This window comes from Vanessa cardui, chromosome 6 (assembly GCF_905220365.1).
Source record: "Vanessa cardui chromosome 6, ilVanCard2.1, whole genome shotgun sequence".
Taxonomy (NCBI): domain Eukaryota; kingdom Metazoa; phylum Arthropoda; class Insecta; order Lepidoptera; family Nymphalidae; genus Vanessa; species Vanessa cardui.
This window is the reverse complement of record NC_061128.1, coordinates 13772181-13787374: the sequence shown is the minus strand read 5'-3', so window position 1 is coordinate 13787374 and position 15194 is coordinate 13772181. Positions and strand designations below refer to the sequence as shown.

General features: G+C 35.1%; 2 protein-coding genes across 4 annotated transcripts in view; both read right to left on the bottom strand.

Moving 5' to 3' along the window:
• Nucleotides 1-1259: 1259 nt before the first annotated feature.
• Nucleotides 1260-3203, bottom strand: LOC124530412 (SH3 domain-binding glutamic acid-rich protein homolog). 2 transcript variants are annotated; one of them, XM_047104576.1, is made up of 4 exons: nucleotides 3011-3203; nucleotides 2700-2903; nucleotides 2445-2540; nucleotides 1260-2353 (listed from the first exon to the last, which is right to left on the bottom strand). In XM_047104576.1, the coding sequence occupies exons 1-4, from the start codon at nucleotides 3053-3055 to the stop codon at nucleotides 1922-1924; spliced, it is 777 nt and encodes a 258-aa protein (XP_046960532.1). In that variant the 5' UTR covers nucleotides 3056-3203; the 3' UTR covers nucleotides 1260-1921. The 2 variants fall into 2 exon arrangements, with proteins under 2 accessions (XP_046960532.1, XP_046960533.1); XM_047104577.1 differs by having other exon boundaries at nucleotides 2700-2901; nucleotides 3008-3155.
• Nucleotides 3204-9511: 6308 nt separating this feature from the next.
• The window catches only part of LOC124530263, a 51685-nt gene continuing 46002 nt past the window's right edge, over nucleotides 9512-15194 (bottom strand). Inside the window, exons 7-14 of one of the 2 annotated variants that reach the window (XM_047104331.1) lie at nucleotides 14321-14446; nucleotides 13923-14035; nucleotides 13327-13428; nucleotides 12057-12345; nucleotides 11127-11216; nucleotides 10681-10786; nucleotides 10225-10585; nucleotides 9512-10153 (exon numbers count right to left, since the gene is read on the bottom strand). In XM_047104331.1, the coding sequence (XP_046960287.1) occupies nucleotides 10042-10153; nucleotides 10225-10585; nucleotides 10681-10786; nucleotides 11127-11216; nucleotides 12057-12345; nucleotides 13327-13428; nucleotides 13923-14035; nucleotides 14321-14446 (1299 nt within the window). In that variant the 3' untranslated portion in view covers nucleotides 9512-10041. The remainder of the gene's footprint in view (nucleotides 10154-10224; nucleotides 10586-10680; nucleotides 10787-11126; nucleotides 11217-12056; nucleotides 12346-13326; nucleotides 13429-13922; nucleotides 14036-14320; nucleotides 14447-15194) is intronic. The other variant, XM_047104332.1, reaches the window with a different exon arrangement.

The window sequence follows — 15194 nt, the reverse complement described above, 5'->3', positions numbered from 1 at the left end:
TTCACCTTGTATGTATTTATGTATTATTGAGACTGATTTACAGCTATAAAAGACGTTGTCGAGTGTTGCCCTCAAAATTCTGCCCGGCCACTATCGATATTGACAATTGTCCACAACATACACGTTCCTTCACGAGACAAAATTTGGTCAGGTAGTTAGTTGGTAGGTAATAATATCATATGTTAAATCTTAATAATTTTAGAAAAAAAATCATTTGAATTAAATGGAATTACAGAGAGATTTCATACAAATTGATGAAATGCCTCTAAAATATTAAATTATTTTAATTCTTACTGTTATCAACACATTTGTCAGCATTTGAGCTAATGGCCTATCCAATTGTGAGCGATAGACATCGCCTAAAACACGTATCAAAAGTATAAACTACTCCTTACACCATCAATACGTTACAAATTATAAGACCAGAGGTGTTAATTCCCTAATAACCTCGACACTCGTACAAAGTAAGACTCTGTATCTGTGTAAGTTAGACAAAACAATAGTAGTAATGATTAATGGGTGGTTATCACCTGGAAAACATGCTATATATCAATACAAAAAACACATCCATCAGATTTTAGCTATAATCTTTTATTTAAAAAAAACAAGCGCAATTCGCGCTGTAAGGGCAATACTGGAAAAAATTGTCGGTTTTTGGAGTTTTTCCTGTATTGTGCTGCATTCTATGTCAACAAGAAATATCCTATAAATGTTGGTTCACTTTGCGAATACATTGAAAATACGACAATCGCTTATATTTAGAGGTTTGGTTCTTTCAAAAGGCATACTGGGTGAACGTTCAAATAATTTAATTTCAAGATTGGGAATCGAAAGTACAATCTAAAAAACATTTCATATTATTTTTACAATACTAAGTACCAAAGATCTCTATTAATAACATTGATTCTATTAAAAAGTTATATGGTTTAATTATTACTTCAACTTTACGAATATGGCGGTGAGCAATGAAACTAACTAGCGATATTGCGGTATAAATTTAATATGTAATAAAATTCAAATATATTGCAGTTCTAGAAAAATCTATGCATTGAGTGAGGAGAAAAGGTGTTTTATTTAAGTTTTTATTTTTTTAATTATGATACTTAGTTACGGCAAAATTTCTACTATAAAACAGCTATCAACAATCAAGCAGATTTTTAAAAAATTTGCATTTACAAGACATGACTCTAATGGATTTATATAAGATGACAAAATTAAAGAGGCAATTATAAAGGAAAGCGAATATGAAACACAACGACAATATTTACACCATTTTATAATGTATTTTAAATAAAAGGTATTAATTGTGTAGCAATTATATAATTGACATGAAATAAAATATTAGTAAAATTGTCTTTAAAAATCATTAATGTGGTGATATAATGTAGGAGAAATCAAAACAAAGACAAAAAAACTGGCTTCACTTTAAGGGAATGCTCGTTCACAAAGTATAAAAGAAATATAAAATCAGCACCTAAGACTAAATATAGTCTAACATTTCTTAATATTAATGTCATGTTAATTCATTGAGTGTCTTAATAAACGAGCATTCCGTAAAATAAATTGTAAAAAAATTTGATTTACATATAATAAATAGAATTTTGAAAATTAAAACAATACATTAATACTTTCATGTAATACATGCCTTACAAATGATCAATTTGTTAATAAACTCTTAAATTACAAATAATCATGAAATTAATCTCATACATTTTTTTAAGTAGGCCACTTTATAGAACTATGTCTAAATAACATAGATTATATTTTAAGTCAAGAAATAATTATTTGCGTTATATACAATGACTTAATTGTTATGTGCCAAAATATGATCAATGCAATATAAATAACACGATGGCGATGAATAGTGCTTGCTTAGTGCTAAATAGATGATTTGAGCTGATAGCATAGAGTCATCATCCCACTATTCCGTGGAAGCTGCTTGCTCACTCTGGATGAGAGCCTCTGACGGGTTCTCTACTTTCGGTTCTTTCACTTCTTTGTCTTGTGACTGTTCACGGGAGCTGACTGCACCATTCTCATTGATAGCTTCCTCTGGCACTGGTGTGTTTTCTTTTGAAATTTCTTTAGATTCAATTTCAGTCTCTTCCACTGGTTTTTCACTTTGTTCTTCTGTAGTCTCCTCTTTCTCGTCAGGTTGTTGACTAACTGGTGACACCTCTTTTTCTACTGAAGCCTCTTTGTCTGAGGTTTCTTTTACAACATCATTACTACCGTCAATGGGGTCATCCTTTGTGTCAGATGTGTTTTCTATAGATTCAACTGTTGTTTCTGAATTATTTTGTAGCTCTTGCTTTTCCTCATTTGATTGAACATCTCCATTTAAGGCATTTTCCTGAAAAATAATATTAAGTACTTTAATTACTACTGTATTATGTAAAAAAATTTTTAAGAAACAAAAGTATATGTATATAAATCATCCATACCGTTTTTCCAAATGGAGAGTCCTCAGGAGGTGCTTCTACTTTCAAGAATTGTTCTAATGTATCTACTTCATTAGCTAAGTCAAACTGATCATAGTCCTGAAAAAACAGTTTAAGTTACACCAAATACTTAAACTAATAAACACATTACTTATTGCACTGATATGGATTCCTTATAAGCTCCATATGTTAATCACATGTATGAATTAAATGATTATTGCTGCAATTAAAATGATAAGATTTATATAATTAGCTAACCCCACAATACTCCTCGTCGTTGAACACCTGAGGCGGCAGTGGAGTGCGAGGATTTGGATCGCTTACGGTCCCTCCATTCGATTTTGAATTATTTTGCATGAAATCTTTATCATCCTCTCTTCCAGGTTCCGTTATGTCGATTAATTCATATTTGATATTTTTCGAATCTAGGATCATCAGAACACGCTGTTGTCTCTTTTTTACCTTAAATAGATAATGAAAAATAAGAAAACAAACAAGTATGAATCAGCACTGAAAAAAGTCTAGAAAAGAACCCGGTTGACCCAGGAATTTTCTAATATTACACTTACCTCTTTGTTTCCTGAAATACCGCTTATATACACTTTGACAACCATGTCTATAATAATATATGTGCTTAGTCGTATATAAAAATAAAATAAATTGTAAAGAAATCTTAACTGAGAAAGATAGGCTTGGCCATTAGACAATCTGTTGTAATAATAATAATTACGAAGCAGAGCTGTCAAACCTCTCAAAGTGACTGCGTATATAATGTTGCCACGACAATTAAAGAAAACTACCATTAGTAACAAATAATAAAAAAAAAAATTCTTAAAATTATACTTTTTAGTTTTTAGGAATACACATAAGTGATAACGTTTTTTTTTTGTACCATAACTGCAAAAACTACTAAACGTACATAAAGTTATTGCCGAAAACGCAACGCGTATCAGGTATATGATAAAATAGCAGACGTCACGTAAATAGCAGATATATCGCCAATTCATACTTTTAGTGGGACAAATATTATGATAGTTTATATAGTTATTTCTAATTTTAACAGAAATATTTATTTTTGAAAATCATTGAATCGATAACTTACATCCCAACCTTATTGTAGTAGATAACAGGCGTCTATTAGTCACAATTTCAATAATTTCTAGCTGTTTTTTCTGTATTAACTATAGTTTCTTCAATAGATATGACATTTATTATTAAGTGCCAAGATGACCCAGTGGTTAGAATGAGTGTACCTATCTTAACTATTGATTGCGGGTTCAAACTCAGGCAAGCACCACTGAATATTCATGTATTTTATAATTCATTTATAATTCACTTAATGCATTTTATAATTCACCTCGTACTCCGCGGCAAGGAAAACATGCTGAGGAAACCTTCATGTGTCTAATTTCATAGAAATTCTGCCACATGTGTATTTCACCAACCCGCTTTAGACCATCTTCGTGGTATTTTTTCTTAACCTTCACCTCAAGGAGAGGGAGGCCTTGGCCCAGCAGTGGGAAATTTACAGGCTGTTGTTGTGTTTGTTATAAGTGCCGCTACCTTTACGTACGATGAGATAAGGACAAAATCGTACATTGTGGAAATTGTATCCAAAGACAGACTTCAAATAGAAAACTATAAGTATTCATATAGGCATCTTAGTGCAATCATTTATCAGAATCTCTTACCAATCTGATGTAATCTAGACATTCGGTTACAATGTGACCAAGTTATTTGAGTTCTTCATCTACATTCTATATAATAGTTTATCTGAGAGTGGCGGGTTTTTTAGTATCTATTATTAAAAGATGTAATTTTTAAAGTCGTAACTAGCATTTACATTGCGTCACTTTTAAATTTAACTACCATCGAACGACCATATTAGATACTATCCGCATGTTGAAAAAGAGTAACTACTGAGTTTCTTGTCGGTTCTTCTCGGTAGAATCTACTTTTCGAACCGATGGTAGCTTCACTTAATTGGTAAATGACGATTCAAAAGTGCTTGTAAAAGCCTTCTTGAATAAAGTTTATTTTGATTTGATTACTAATGTTGTGTATTAAGTAGCCTATGCCGGTGTTACCATATATATATACCATAGGCATCCTGGGCTTGACTTGGAATTGGCATCCTTTTATATATGTTTCTCTTTTTATCATTTAGTGTGAGAGAGAGATTTAGTGTCAGAGACAGGACATTCCAGATCTTAATGCCCTCCTAAGTTTGTCATTACATCACACTCCTTCCTCCAGACTAATAAGCCTCAATGAACTAATCCACTCACCTGGTCTCATTCTATATAGTCTTCACTAATTTCATAAGGTTTATAATTGAGCCATTTAGTTTCCTACGCACCTCGACGTGACATCGATTTGAAGAGATAACGAGGTCATTTCACGATGATTACAGACGTTTACGTTTATTAAAACAATTTTGCTGTATTAACAAGAACCTCAGAAAATAGCAATGGAAGGACGAAATAATAAATAAAACGAATAATATGATTCATACAAATGTAATACACCTGTTAATATACAAATGCGTATTGTCTTGTAAATTTTAAAAATTGCATTATATTCGCAACTTATATCTAAGTATAACAAGGCTAACACAAGAAGGAATGTTTGCTTATTTCATGATATCACTGAAATGGTCGCCGTGAAAAATTTAAGAATAAATCGATATGATTGGCAGTATCATTAATATAATAAAAAAATCTTCACATATCCACGAACTGATACGAAGAGTACCTGCGTTCTGGCAATATTTTATACAGCTCAGGGAAAATATAGCTTCTATATGACTAACAATAAACAATTATGAAATAATTTATTACGATGAAAAGGTAGATAACGATTGCTTTATTATTATATATTAAAAATGGAGGCAAAACACACCAATTTAATTTAATTAATTAGTTGTAGAACACATCATTTGATACTTCTTTCCTGAATCTAAAATGAACATGACAAGTATGAAGGTAACAAAAAATCTTCCATCTATCCCTCGAGGAACAAGACTTCTTAATCGTTTCTTTCAGATCTCTCTATTAATATGGTAACTAACTACAATCGAGGAAACACGAATTTGAAACATTTTTCGCTCCACAAACAACAATAACGCAAAATGAATACAGAAAATATTGTTTGTCCGAAAAACCATTGCCCTATTCTATATGATAATTATTTAACTGATATAAGTTTTTTTTTTAAATAAGCATATCACACATTAATTATGACATCATAGTTTGAGGCATAAGAAAGCTTAATAAACTTTATTACAGCTGTTTTGATAGAGATAGTTTTAACATAAGTTATCTTAAATATGTCAGAAAAAATTACATAACTTTAAGTTTAATATAATTATTTATTTTTTAATGACAAGATGAAGATGCGAATGTGTAGTATAAAAGTCACAATCATACTAAACTTTTTTTTCACAGGCGAGGCATAGACGTTTTTGGCATAAATCCAAACAGCTGTTAGTTACACATTTAAAATATAAATATATTTACACATTTCTCTGATTCAAAATACTATATTCTTTTAAGGTATTTTTATAAACATAAAAAAAAACAGTAGTAGTAGTATTTCTTTTTATAGTTATTGTTCAAAATACGCAAATTAATATGTGTTTTTTCACACATTTTCAGCAATTGTAATATCGAATTTCAATCATTGGGAGAACACTAGTAATTTATAATGACTATCCCATTATTTGAGATCGAGACGGATAAACTGATACTTTATAACGAAATTGAAACGTATATTTTAATATATGGAATGAGAGATAGACCTTAATGAAGTAAATACTTACGCTTTCAATTAAATACTGAAATTTATTAAGGCCCAAATGAGATTAAATGTCTCTTGTATCCGCCCTCACATTTCAAGCCGGAATATTGAAAAAGTTGATATTATGTGGTACAAGAACTAAATTGTGGGTGGTAGCCACCCAGGGGGGCGAAAACATGGCCAACGCCAATGAAGTAAATTAAGCTAATTAAATCAAATTATGTTCGGCACGCGCTACCGACGCAGTTTCGTTCAATCTATTCCCTTATTTTTTGACATTATTTTACATACATTCAAGACGAACGTCGTTTTAACTTTTATTGTGTGTATATTTTTTGGCAATAACAACGCATTCTGATGTGGTATAACAAAAATGGCCGTTAACTGACATCTGATCGATTTTCAACTTTTGATGGCATAATAAGAAGAAAGAATTCTCTATCGATATATATACGCGGTTTTCTTATATCTTGATTAGTTTTGGAACAAATTTTATAGTCTTACCATCGATAAGTTGCATAGGTTTATATTTTTACCGAGTTCTTTGTGCTCATAGTTCATAATAGAGTTTAGGTAGATAACGGCATTATAGATATACCACGGCAGTATTAAACTTCAAAACTTCTCATACGTGATAACATGCGAGTTGATATAACGAATCGGCGAAAAGTGCTGTAGTGACCTTGAAATACTGTCGTCGACTCATCAGTCCGCAGTCGTCATTGTTTACGTTGCGCGTGGGCGTCAAAATATTTCGTTAAGACCGCGTTTCACAACGAGGCAAATGATTCGAAATTTTCATAATTATTATTCTTTGCACTACAGGGGTCCATTGAAATGCAACGGATACGTCGAGTCCAAAGTGAAAAGAGTCTGCATTCACCTTATAACAGTGTGATTCTGTTATAAATACTTCCTATATAAAATTTAGAGAAAAGATTTGTTTGTTCATGGAAGCCTTTTATGATTGTAATCAGGATTAGTTTTGTGTACACGTAATAGTTTATAGTCTATTCCAATGGGAAGAGGAGAAAAGATAAATAAACAACTTTGACCTTGAAGTGATATGTCATTTGCGTTCGACTAGTGAGGTGAAAATAATTGAATGAATGGGTAATTAATGCTAAAGAACGATATATTTTTTTTATTTTAAAAGTAATTTTCCGTTTAAACAAAGTCAGGTCGTAATAAAAAACTTCAGAGAATTCCGAATATGCATCCGTGCACATGATACGAAAGATGAGAGACGAATGTCTTTCTGAACATTGTATTATTTTCAAAACTATAAAATTGCTATGCACAAAACTGATCTACATTTCGAGATAAGAGATTATTTTTAAGTAAAATAATTCTTTTAACATTTTTGGTAATAATATTATTTTTATGTAAAAACCTTACTGTATAAAAATAACTTTTTTATCTATCGTTAGGTAACTTTTTACGTTTCTAATAAATAATTCATATTATATATTACAACCAATTAAATAATATTTATTTATTTAATTTAAAAAAAAAATATCTATAATGAATTTTAAAACTAAAATAATATATTTTTTATCTGTATAAATTCATTCGTCTACATTCGTTTAGCGAACATGCCTAGTTGAGGCCTCTATTTTTAATGTTCGTCATCGAGAAATGGCGTCTTGAATGTCGACAAAACTGTTTTCGTTACTTTGGAAGTGAAATTAAAGTGGATCTATGTAGTTTAGTGAAATATTGTTGTATTACAAATGAAGATATATTAATCAAGAACTGTTTGTAGTTAATCTTATAGTGGAATTATCAACAAAACACTTGTGATATTGAAAAATACGGTATGTTTTGAATGTTTCCTTTTGTCATTGGAATGGACTATAGTAATTACAATCTTTGTCTCAATGAATGCCATAGTTATCAATAATAAAATAAGAATAGCCTTCAACTTTTACTAAAAATATTTTAAATAAATGATAAATATGATTCTTTAGTACATATTTGCACGAAGCAAATAATGAAATTTGCCATTGTCGTTTTTATGATAAGAATGAATGTCCAAATTACGTAAGTAATTAGTACCTGAACATATGTATACATACTGAGTTTTCCACTGAAGTAGTAGATAAATTCTGTTTTGTATTTCTAATAATTTTTCAGAATGTCAGTAACAGTAATATAATGTTAACCCAATTCTTTTGACAACTTAAAAAGGTTTTTTGTCTCACCACTGGATTTGTCTATTTCCTTTTGGGGGAATGGTGTAGTTGTCTATTCCTACTAAACATTAATGAGTCATTTGAAAAATTAAATCTATTAGGAAGACCTTATCGCGTTCAGTGTGGCGCGTAGTCTAAGCTCGGAAGCCTTATTCGACGTAATTTTTTTTAGGTTTTACCAAATATACATACAAGTAAATGTCTACTAGGGAGGTCTGCGACCATGAATCAAGTTATATGCGATATTATTTATTAATTCAATGAGATGTAGGGGAGTTTGAAACTACAGATAGGGAAGCGATATATTATCCAATCCGTGCAGCTAGCCTCATTCCCTAGCGGGAAACCATTCGCATACTCCTTCTACAGAAGCCGGATATTTCTTCAGTTAAACTATAAAATCAAGTTAACTAGAAAGTCTTGCATTGTTAGACAACTATGTTATTGGTTAAGTAACATGGTTGTCCTATTTGACATTAGGTGCAACATTACATAATATGGAAATTAAAACAGAAAAATTAAATGTCAAATCTAAAAAAACTATAATATTCAATTATAACTTGGCAATAAATCGACATTTTCAACATACCATATCTGTTAAATATCTGGAAAACTATCATACAGTTTCCCGATCACGCACTTATATAAAGTATAAGGCGAAAGATAATGTTTGAACACGCTTATCTCTGAAATTACCATTTAGATTTTGAAAATTTACATAGTAGCGTCCATTTTTAAGGCAGGTTATATAGGCTATTAAATCATGCCGTCGGGGTGGTGGAGGACGTTTAATGCGGTGAAGCCACTCGGAACAACTAGTCTATCTAATGAATCACCAAAAATGAACGTGAAATGTAAACGGTGCCTGGCAGGATTAACCTAGGTCTTCGGTGAAGGTTATCATACTGTGACTGTGTGGGTTATAACGGTGCTTATATGTCTGTATGCAAAATGGATACGAATAAAAATTATCACATATTGTGACTGATTTCATAAATTCAATTTGTTGCTTTAAAAAAAACAGGTAAAATTGGTTAAAACTCTTTTGTTATAAACGTCAAAGAACGCGTTTCTGAAATAGACAGGACACTAAAAACGCTTTGACCGAAATGAGAATTTTTAAAACTTACGCAGTTACGTATTTACAGATATATCATATAATATATAAATAATAAGCCGATATGAAAGCGTTACAAGACAATAGTTAGATTAACCGTTTTTACACTTTATAATATATTAATTTTAATTTACTTCTTCTAGATCACAAGCCATAATCACTAAACATATAAATCAATCATAAGTTAAAAATATATCTACACAAAAAAATGGAATACAAAGGAAATCGTAATAGTGTAACTAAGTACCTACACAAAATAAAATCAGAGGTCACCGACCTCGCGGTGACGCGCGCTGAGATCCATATCGATGTGTTTACTCGTAACCGATCAACATAACATTTCGCAGAGATGCATCGGCTCTACAATTAAAAACGTCCTCTCTATCTAAACTAAGCTACCGAATCGATTTTGTGCGAATATCATCGTCGGACGTCGAGGGCCTGCGAGGCCGAGGGCAGCCGAGAGGGCACGAGCGAGGCCCCCGGCGCGCTACACGGGCGTGCCGAAGTCGGGGTCGCCGCGGCCCGGCAGCAGGCGCGGCGGGCGGCGCTCCGCCGAGCCGTTGCGCGCGCCCTCCGTCACGCGCCGCGCCGAGCCTATCCTGCAGTACGGAGCGCTCAGTACTCGTCGCCACACGCACACATTCACAATCGATGCCAAATAAAACGTTACCTGAATCCCTTGGTCTCCCTCCGCAGGCGGCTGTCGCCGTTCGTTTTACTCGTCTTGAAACGTATGTCGAGGGGGGGCGGGGCGATGATTTCGCACGAGTTTTCGAGGTCGGGGGCCGGCAGAGGTTTCGAGTTGGCCGTCGTCGGCGCCGAGTTGGTCGCGGGCGCGTCGGCCAGCGCCACGTTGGACGCCAGCTTGTCGGCCAGCGCCACGGTCGGCGACAGCGCGTCGGCGAGCGCCTTGTTGTCGGCCGTGGGGGTCGTCAGCAGACAGGGCGGCGCCTGCACGGGTGACGGGGGCTCGTCTCCCGGGGCAGGCGGTTCACGTACTTTCTCCGAAACGGCTGCTATGATAGAATTACCTGCGATCGAATTATGAAGGTTCTGATCCGAAGAACTTTTATACTCGATCATGTTATGATGTTATATAACGGGGTAGCCAAAGAGATCGCTATACCGATGTCGCAGCGCTCGGGGCGGTCGGGCGTCTCGGGCGCGTCCCGCGGCTCGTCCGACGACTGCGCGTCCGACACTGCGCAGTACGCTCCTTTCGTCCTCCAATCCTAGTATACAAACACATTGCCTTACAAACATTGATTTATTACAAACTCGATTGTATTAATAGTTACAATTGACTCAGTAACAGATCTAAACATGTTATTATTATATTGTTATTCTAAAAAATAATTAGAAATTTTCCTTTCCGTCAGTGAGGGTTGTCAATAAGTTACAACTCTTTATATCGGTACCTTTTGAAACAGTAATTATTAGTATTATTACAATTTGACACATATATCTTAACATGTTACAATAAAATGTATCTGGGTACAGGTGGCCGGTCGCCCTGCCCTCCACGTGGGCCTGTATAGAGTGGGGCATGAGGCCCCCTTTAGACGCGCGTACCTGCGGCTTGCGCTTCTTCTTGAGCGCGGTGCGCGCGTGCACGGGCGTGGAGCGCGCCGACGTGGACGCCGACACGCGCGCCGCCGACATCTAAATAAAATAAATAAATATGAGACAACATCACATACATTATAGTGCGACACAAATTAGATGTAGCATGATGAAAATAAAACCGATTACTGTCGATTTACACAAACAATAGAAATAGCTCCCTATCGCGCCATTCGACTCTATTCGTCGCTATAGATTCACGCGTCAGAGAAAGCAAGTGCATGTTAATCAACGCGTCAAATTGACGAATATATTAGGTCATATGATATTACAAGTTATTAAGTTTGTGCAAAGGTTCGCATGAGAAATAAATATTGATAATTTGCGATAGCGTACTCAATTCGGATGTGATCGGTTTTATGAATTTTGCCGATGCTACATCTAAGTTGTGTCGTACTATACTCTGATCCCAATGTAAGTAGCTAAAGCACTTGTGTTATGGAATATCAGAAGTAACGACGGTCCCACAAACACCCATCCCCAAGACAACATAGAAAACTTATGGTAATCTAATCTACATCGAATCGGCCGGGAATCGAACCCGGGACCTCGGAGTGGCGTACCCATGAAAACCGGTGTACACGCCACTCGACCACGGAGGTAGTCAAAATCACATCTGCACCACGCAATACTTAATTATATCTATTCTCACATTCGCTTTTACACTTTGACTATTTGCAATAATTTTAACCCCCACATGCATTTTTGACAAATTTTGAAAAAAGTTAAAAAACTTGATAACTCAAAAACGGTTCACTTTAGCATCATGCATATGGGGATTAAAATTATTGCAAATAGCCACCCCTATGACCTAGTAACGGATATACGTCGATTGGTAACTACCAATAACCCTGTATGATCTCATAAGTGTGTTGCTACCTCGAGTCGGGCTTCGATCTTGATGGAGTCGTCGTCCATGTCGAGGATGGCGAGGTTATTGACGTTGTTGTAGTCGGCGTAGTGCGCGTCGCCGCCCTCCGCGCGCGAATCGTACGCATTGCCCCTGTCGCGGGCGACGTACGCATTGCCCCTGTCGCGGGCAACGTACGAGTTGTCGTCTCGCTCGCCGTACGCGATGTCGTTCCGCGCGGTCGTACGCAGCGGCTCGTACTCGCTGTCCCGCCGCGCTGCGTACGCGTCGATCTCCCCGCATTCACTACCCGACGCGCTGTGTGAAAAAAACGTTATTAATGGATATCGTAATTACGATGTCATCATTAAAAATCATTATAAAAATAATAGGCTATTTGACTAGTTTTTAAAATACATTTCATGTTATTTAGTAGAAGTTAAGGAACCCAGTAAAAGTTTTTTTTTTATTTCTAGTACATATTTGCCGAAACATATCATATTAATAATTCCATATTTAAATTGCGCGCAAAAACGTTACTTGGACAATAGGGCGCTGCAATAGGGTCGGTGACGTCACTGTCCTGTACTTTAATCTGTGGTACATATAGTAAAAAAGCAAGGTTTACAAGAAAGTGACTTCATCATAAGCCCGGCCTATCAGGAGCGTTTTATGTCACGTGACAAATATTTGAAAAAATGCATTTTTATTGATTGATTTTTGAATAAATTAAGTATTATTTTCAACTTTCTTTAGTAAATAACCATTTTTAAATTCATAATATACACTGATTACAATAATTCACAATTTATTTTTCGCATTGTCAAATAGCCTATTATAATAGGTATACGACGAAGGAGAGCTGAGTAAGTTAGCAATGAACGAAAGATAGTAAGTGAACTACAAGAATTAGACATGTGTCCGATATATCGAAACTAATCTAAAATCGGATGTCGTCGGAACATCAGGTGGCATCGATTTGATGTTGACGAGTACCCGTTTTCACCGCATCCAAAGAGCTATACTGGTACGTCAAAACATTCTCAGTACAACCACTATAATAATCGCCCTATCTCTCTTTAACATTACAGTGACCTATCGGTGAGAAAGAGATGAAGCGAATGTGAAAAACCGATTTCAATATCACATTCGTTTCGTCTCTTTCTCACATATCGTACAAAGTCATACAAAGACACGACGATATCTGAAATCGGATGTCACCATCAATCAAGACAAGCGATCAAAAATCGAATATCGCAGATGCCTAGCAAGAGGAATGAATTGAGTGAGTGAGCTGACCGGTGGTTGTAGTCGGGGGTGCGCGGTGCGGTGGGCGTGGCTCCGGCCGCGTCGGGCTCCTCCTCGAACACGTCGCCGTCCTCGGGGTACAGAGGAAACCTGCTCGTTGAGCACAATAACACTCTATAGTCTATACTAACAATATCGATTTTTCAAATATATTTTTTCATCAGACAGTTTCAATAAATTGTTTACTCTGTGTGAGTGACGTTTAAAACAGTTATGAGCATAATTACTATAATATGACTATCTATAAATTTGAACTAATGAACATATTATTCTAATCCCAAAACGATCGCCAGCGTTACGTTTAAATTATTAAGTTGAATCGCTGCAATGCATTGAAGCAAATAAAATCCATTATTTTAACATTTTTTTTCCATCAGGGAGTTTCAATGACATGTCTACTCTGTGTGAGTGACGTTTAAAACAGTTATGAGCATATTTACTATAATATGACTATCTATTAATTTGAACTAATGAACATATTATTCCAATCCCAAAACGATCGTCATCGTTACCTTTAAATTATATGCATTGAAGCAAATAAAATTGCCAGTCCAGATATAATACTAAGCGTTCGGTTGCTGAAATACCTATAATTGTCTTCGGAGAGACGATCGTCGTCGTCCGTGGCGATGAACTGAACGCATAGAGCACAGTCTCCCTTCACGCTCTGCAATGCCTGCACCGCTTCTTTATGACACGCCTTTATTAAAGAAAGATGGTGAAATTAACAGACCACAAATGTCCCACGTATAAAGCCTATCCTAGAATCCTTACATCATTTCAACTTGTGGTAGAATTATTGTTTACATGAGTTGCTTACCAAAAATAAATCGCTTGTGACTATTACCAAGGTTTTTGATAAGCTTGGTAAAGATAATGTACAAAGATTTTGGAATTGTATACTTATATAGCTAGTATAGCTACTTATATTGGGACCGGAGTTACGTATGTGAGATGATGAAAAAAATGTGGTAGATAATGGTACCTGAGTGAGGTCCAGATCGTTGATGGCCAATATGGCGTCGCCCACGTATAGCTCGCCGGTGAGCGCGGCCGGCCCGCCCGCCTCCAGTTCCGATATGAGAATGGGCACGCCGTGCTCGCGACCGCCCTAAGTGAACCATCCTTATACATTATTTGTAATCTCTTCGCGAAAGTTTTCTACATTCGTCTCTACTAGAAACTTCTCAAATTTTTAATACAAATTATTTCACGATCTGTGTTTATACATAGTTTTCTGAAAATCAACGTCTCACTGGGAACCGCAAATATGATAACTAATGAGTGACAAACAATAGACGATTTATGATTTATCCAATATTTAATTCCACAGTAGCCATTTAATTTGTGATTCATGGTGAATATTGAAGAAATTATCGGAGCAAATGTTAAGGAATACTTTAAATATGGGAAATTTGGAAAAGAGAGGTATATTTATTTGTGTTGCCTTATATGTTTCAAATTTGTTTTAACAACTGCCCAAGAGACTACCTTAATTGTATTGTTAGGCAGGTATACTTCCTTAATTAATTTCAAACTTGCGATATCACTAGATAAAACGACTTTTCAAAAACATAAATGTTTTTGTAATAAATAATAATACATCGTAAGGAGGAGCACATGTGAAAATTTCCAAGAATCAACAAGTGTATTTCCTAAATTCATCTGCTCTATTTCTGGCTCGGCAGATTTATTTATCCAATAAAGAAATGATGAACTTACTTTTTGTCTTAATTATAAACCTTAGAAGAACCGGCGAAAGAAATGCACTCAGCGAGGTGGTTCTTCTTTAAATAATCAATTGTTGTTTATGATAGTTCCAGAAGCTTTTTGTCTGGTGTAAGGTGTAATGAAGATTT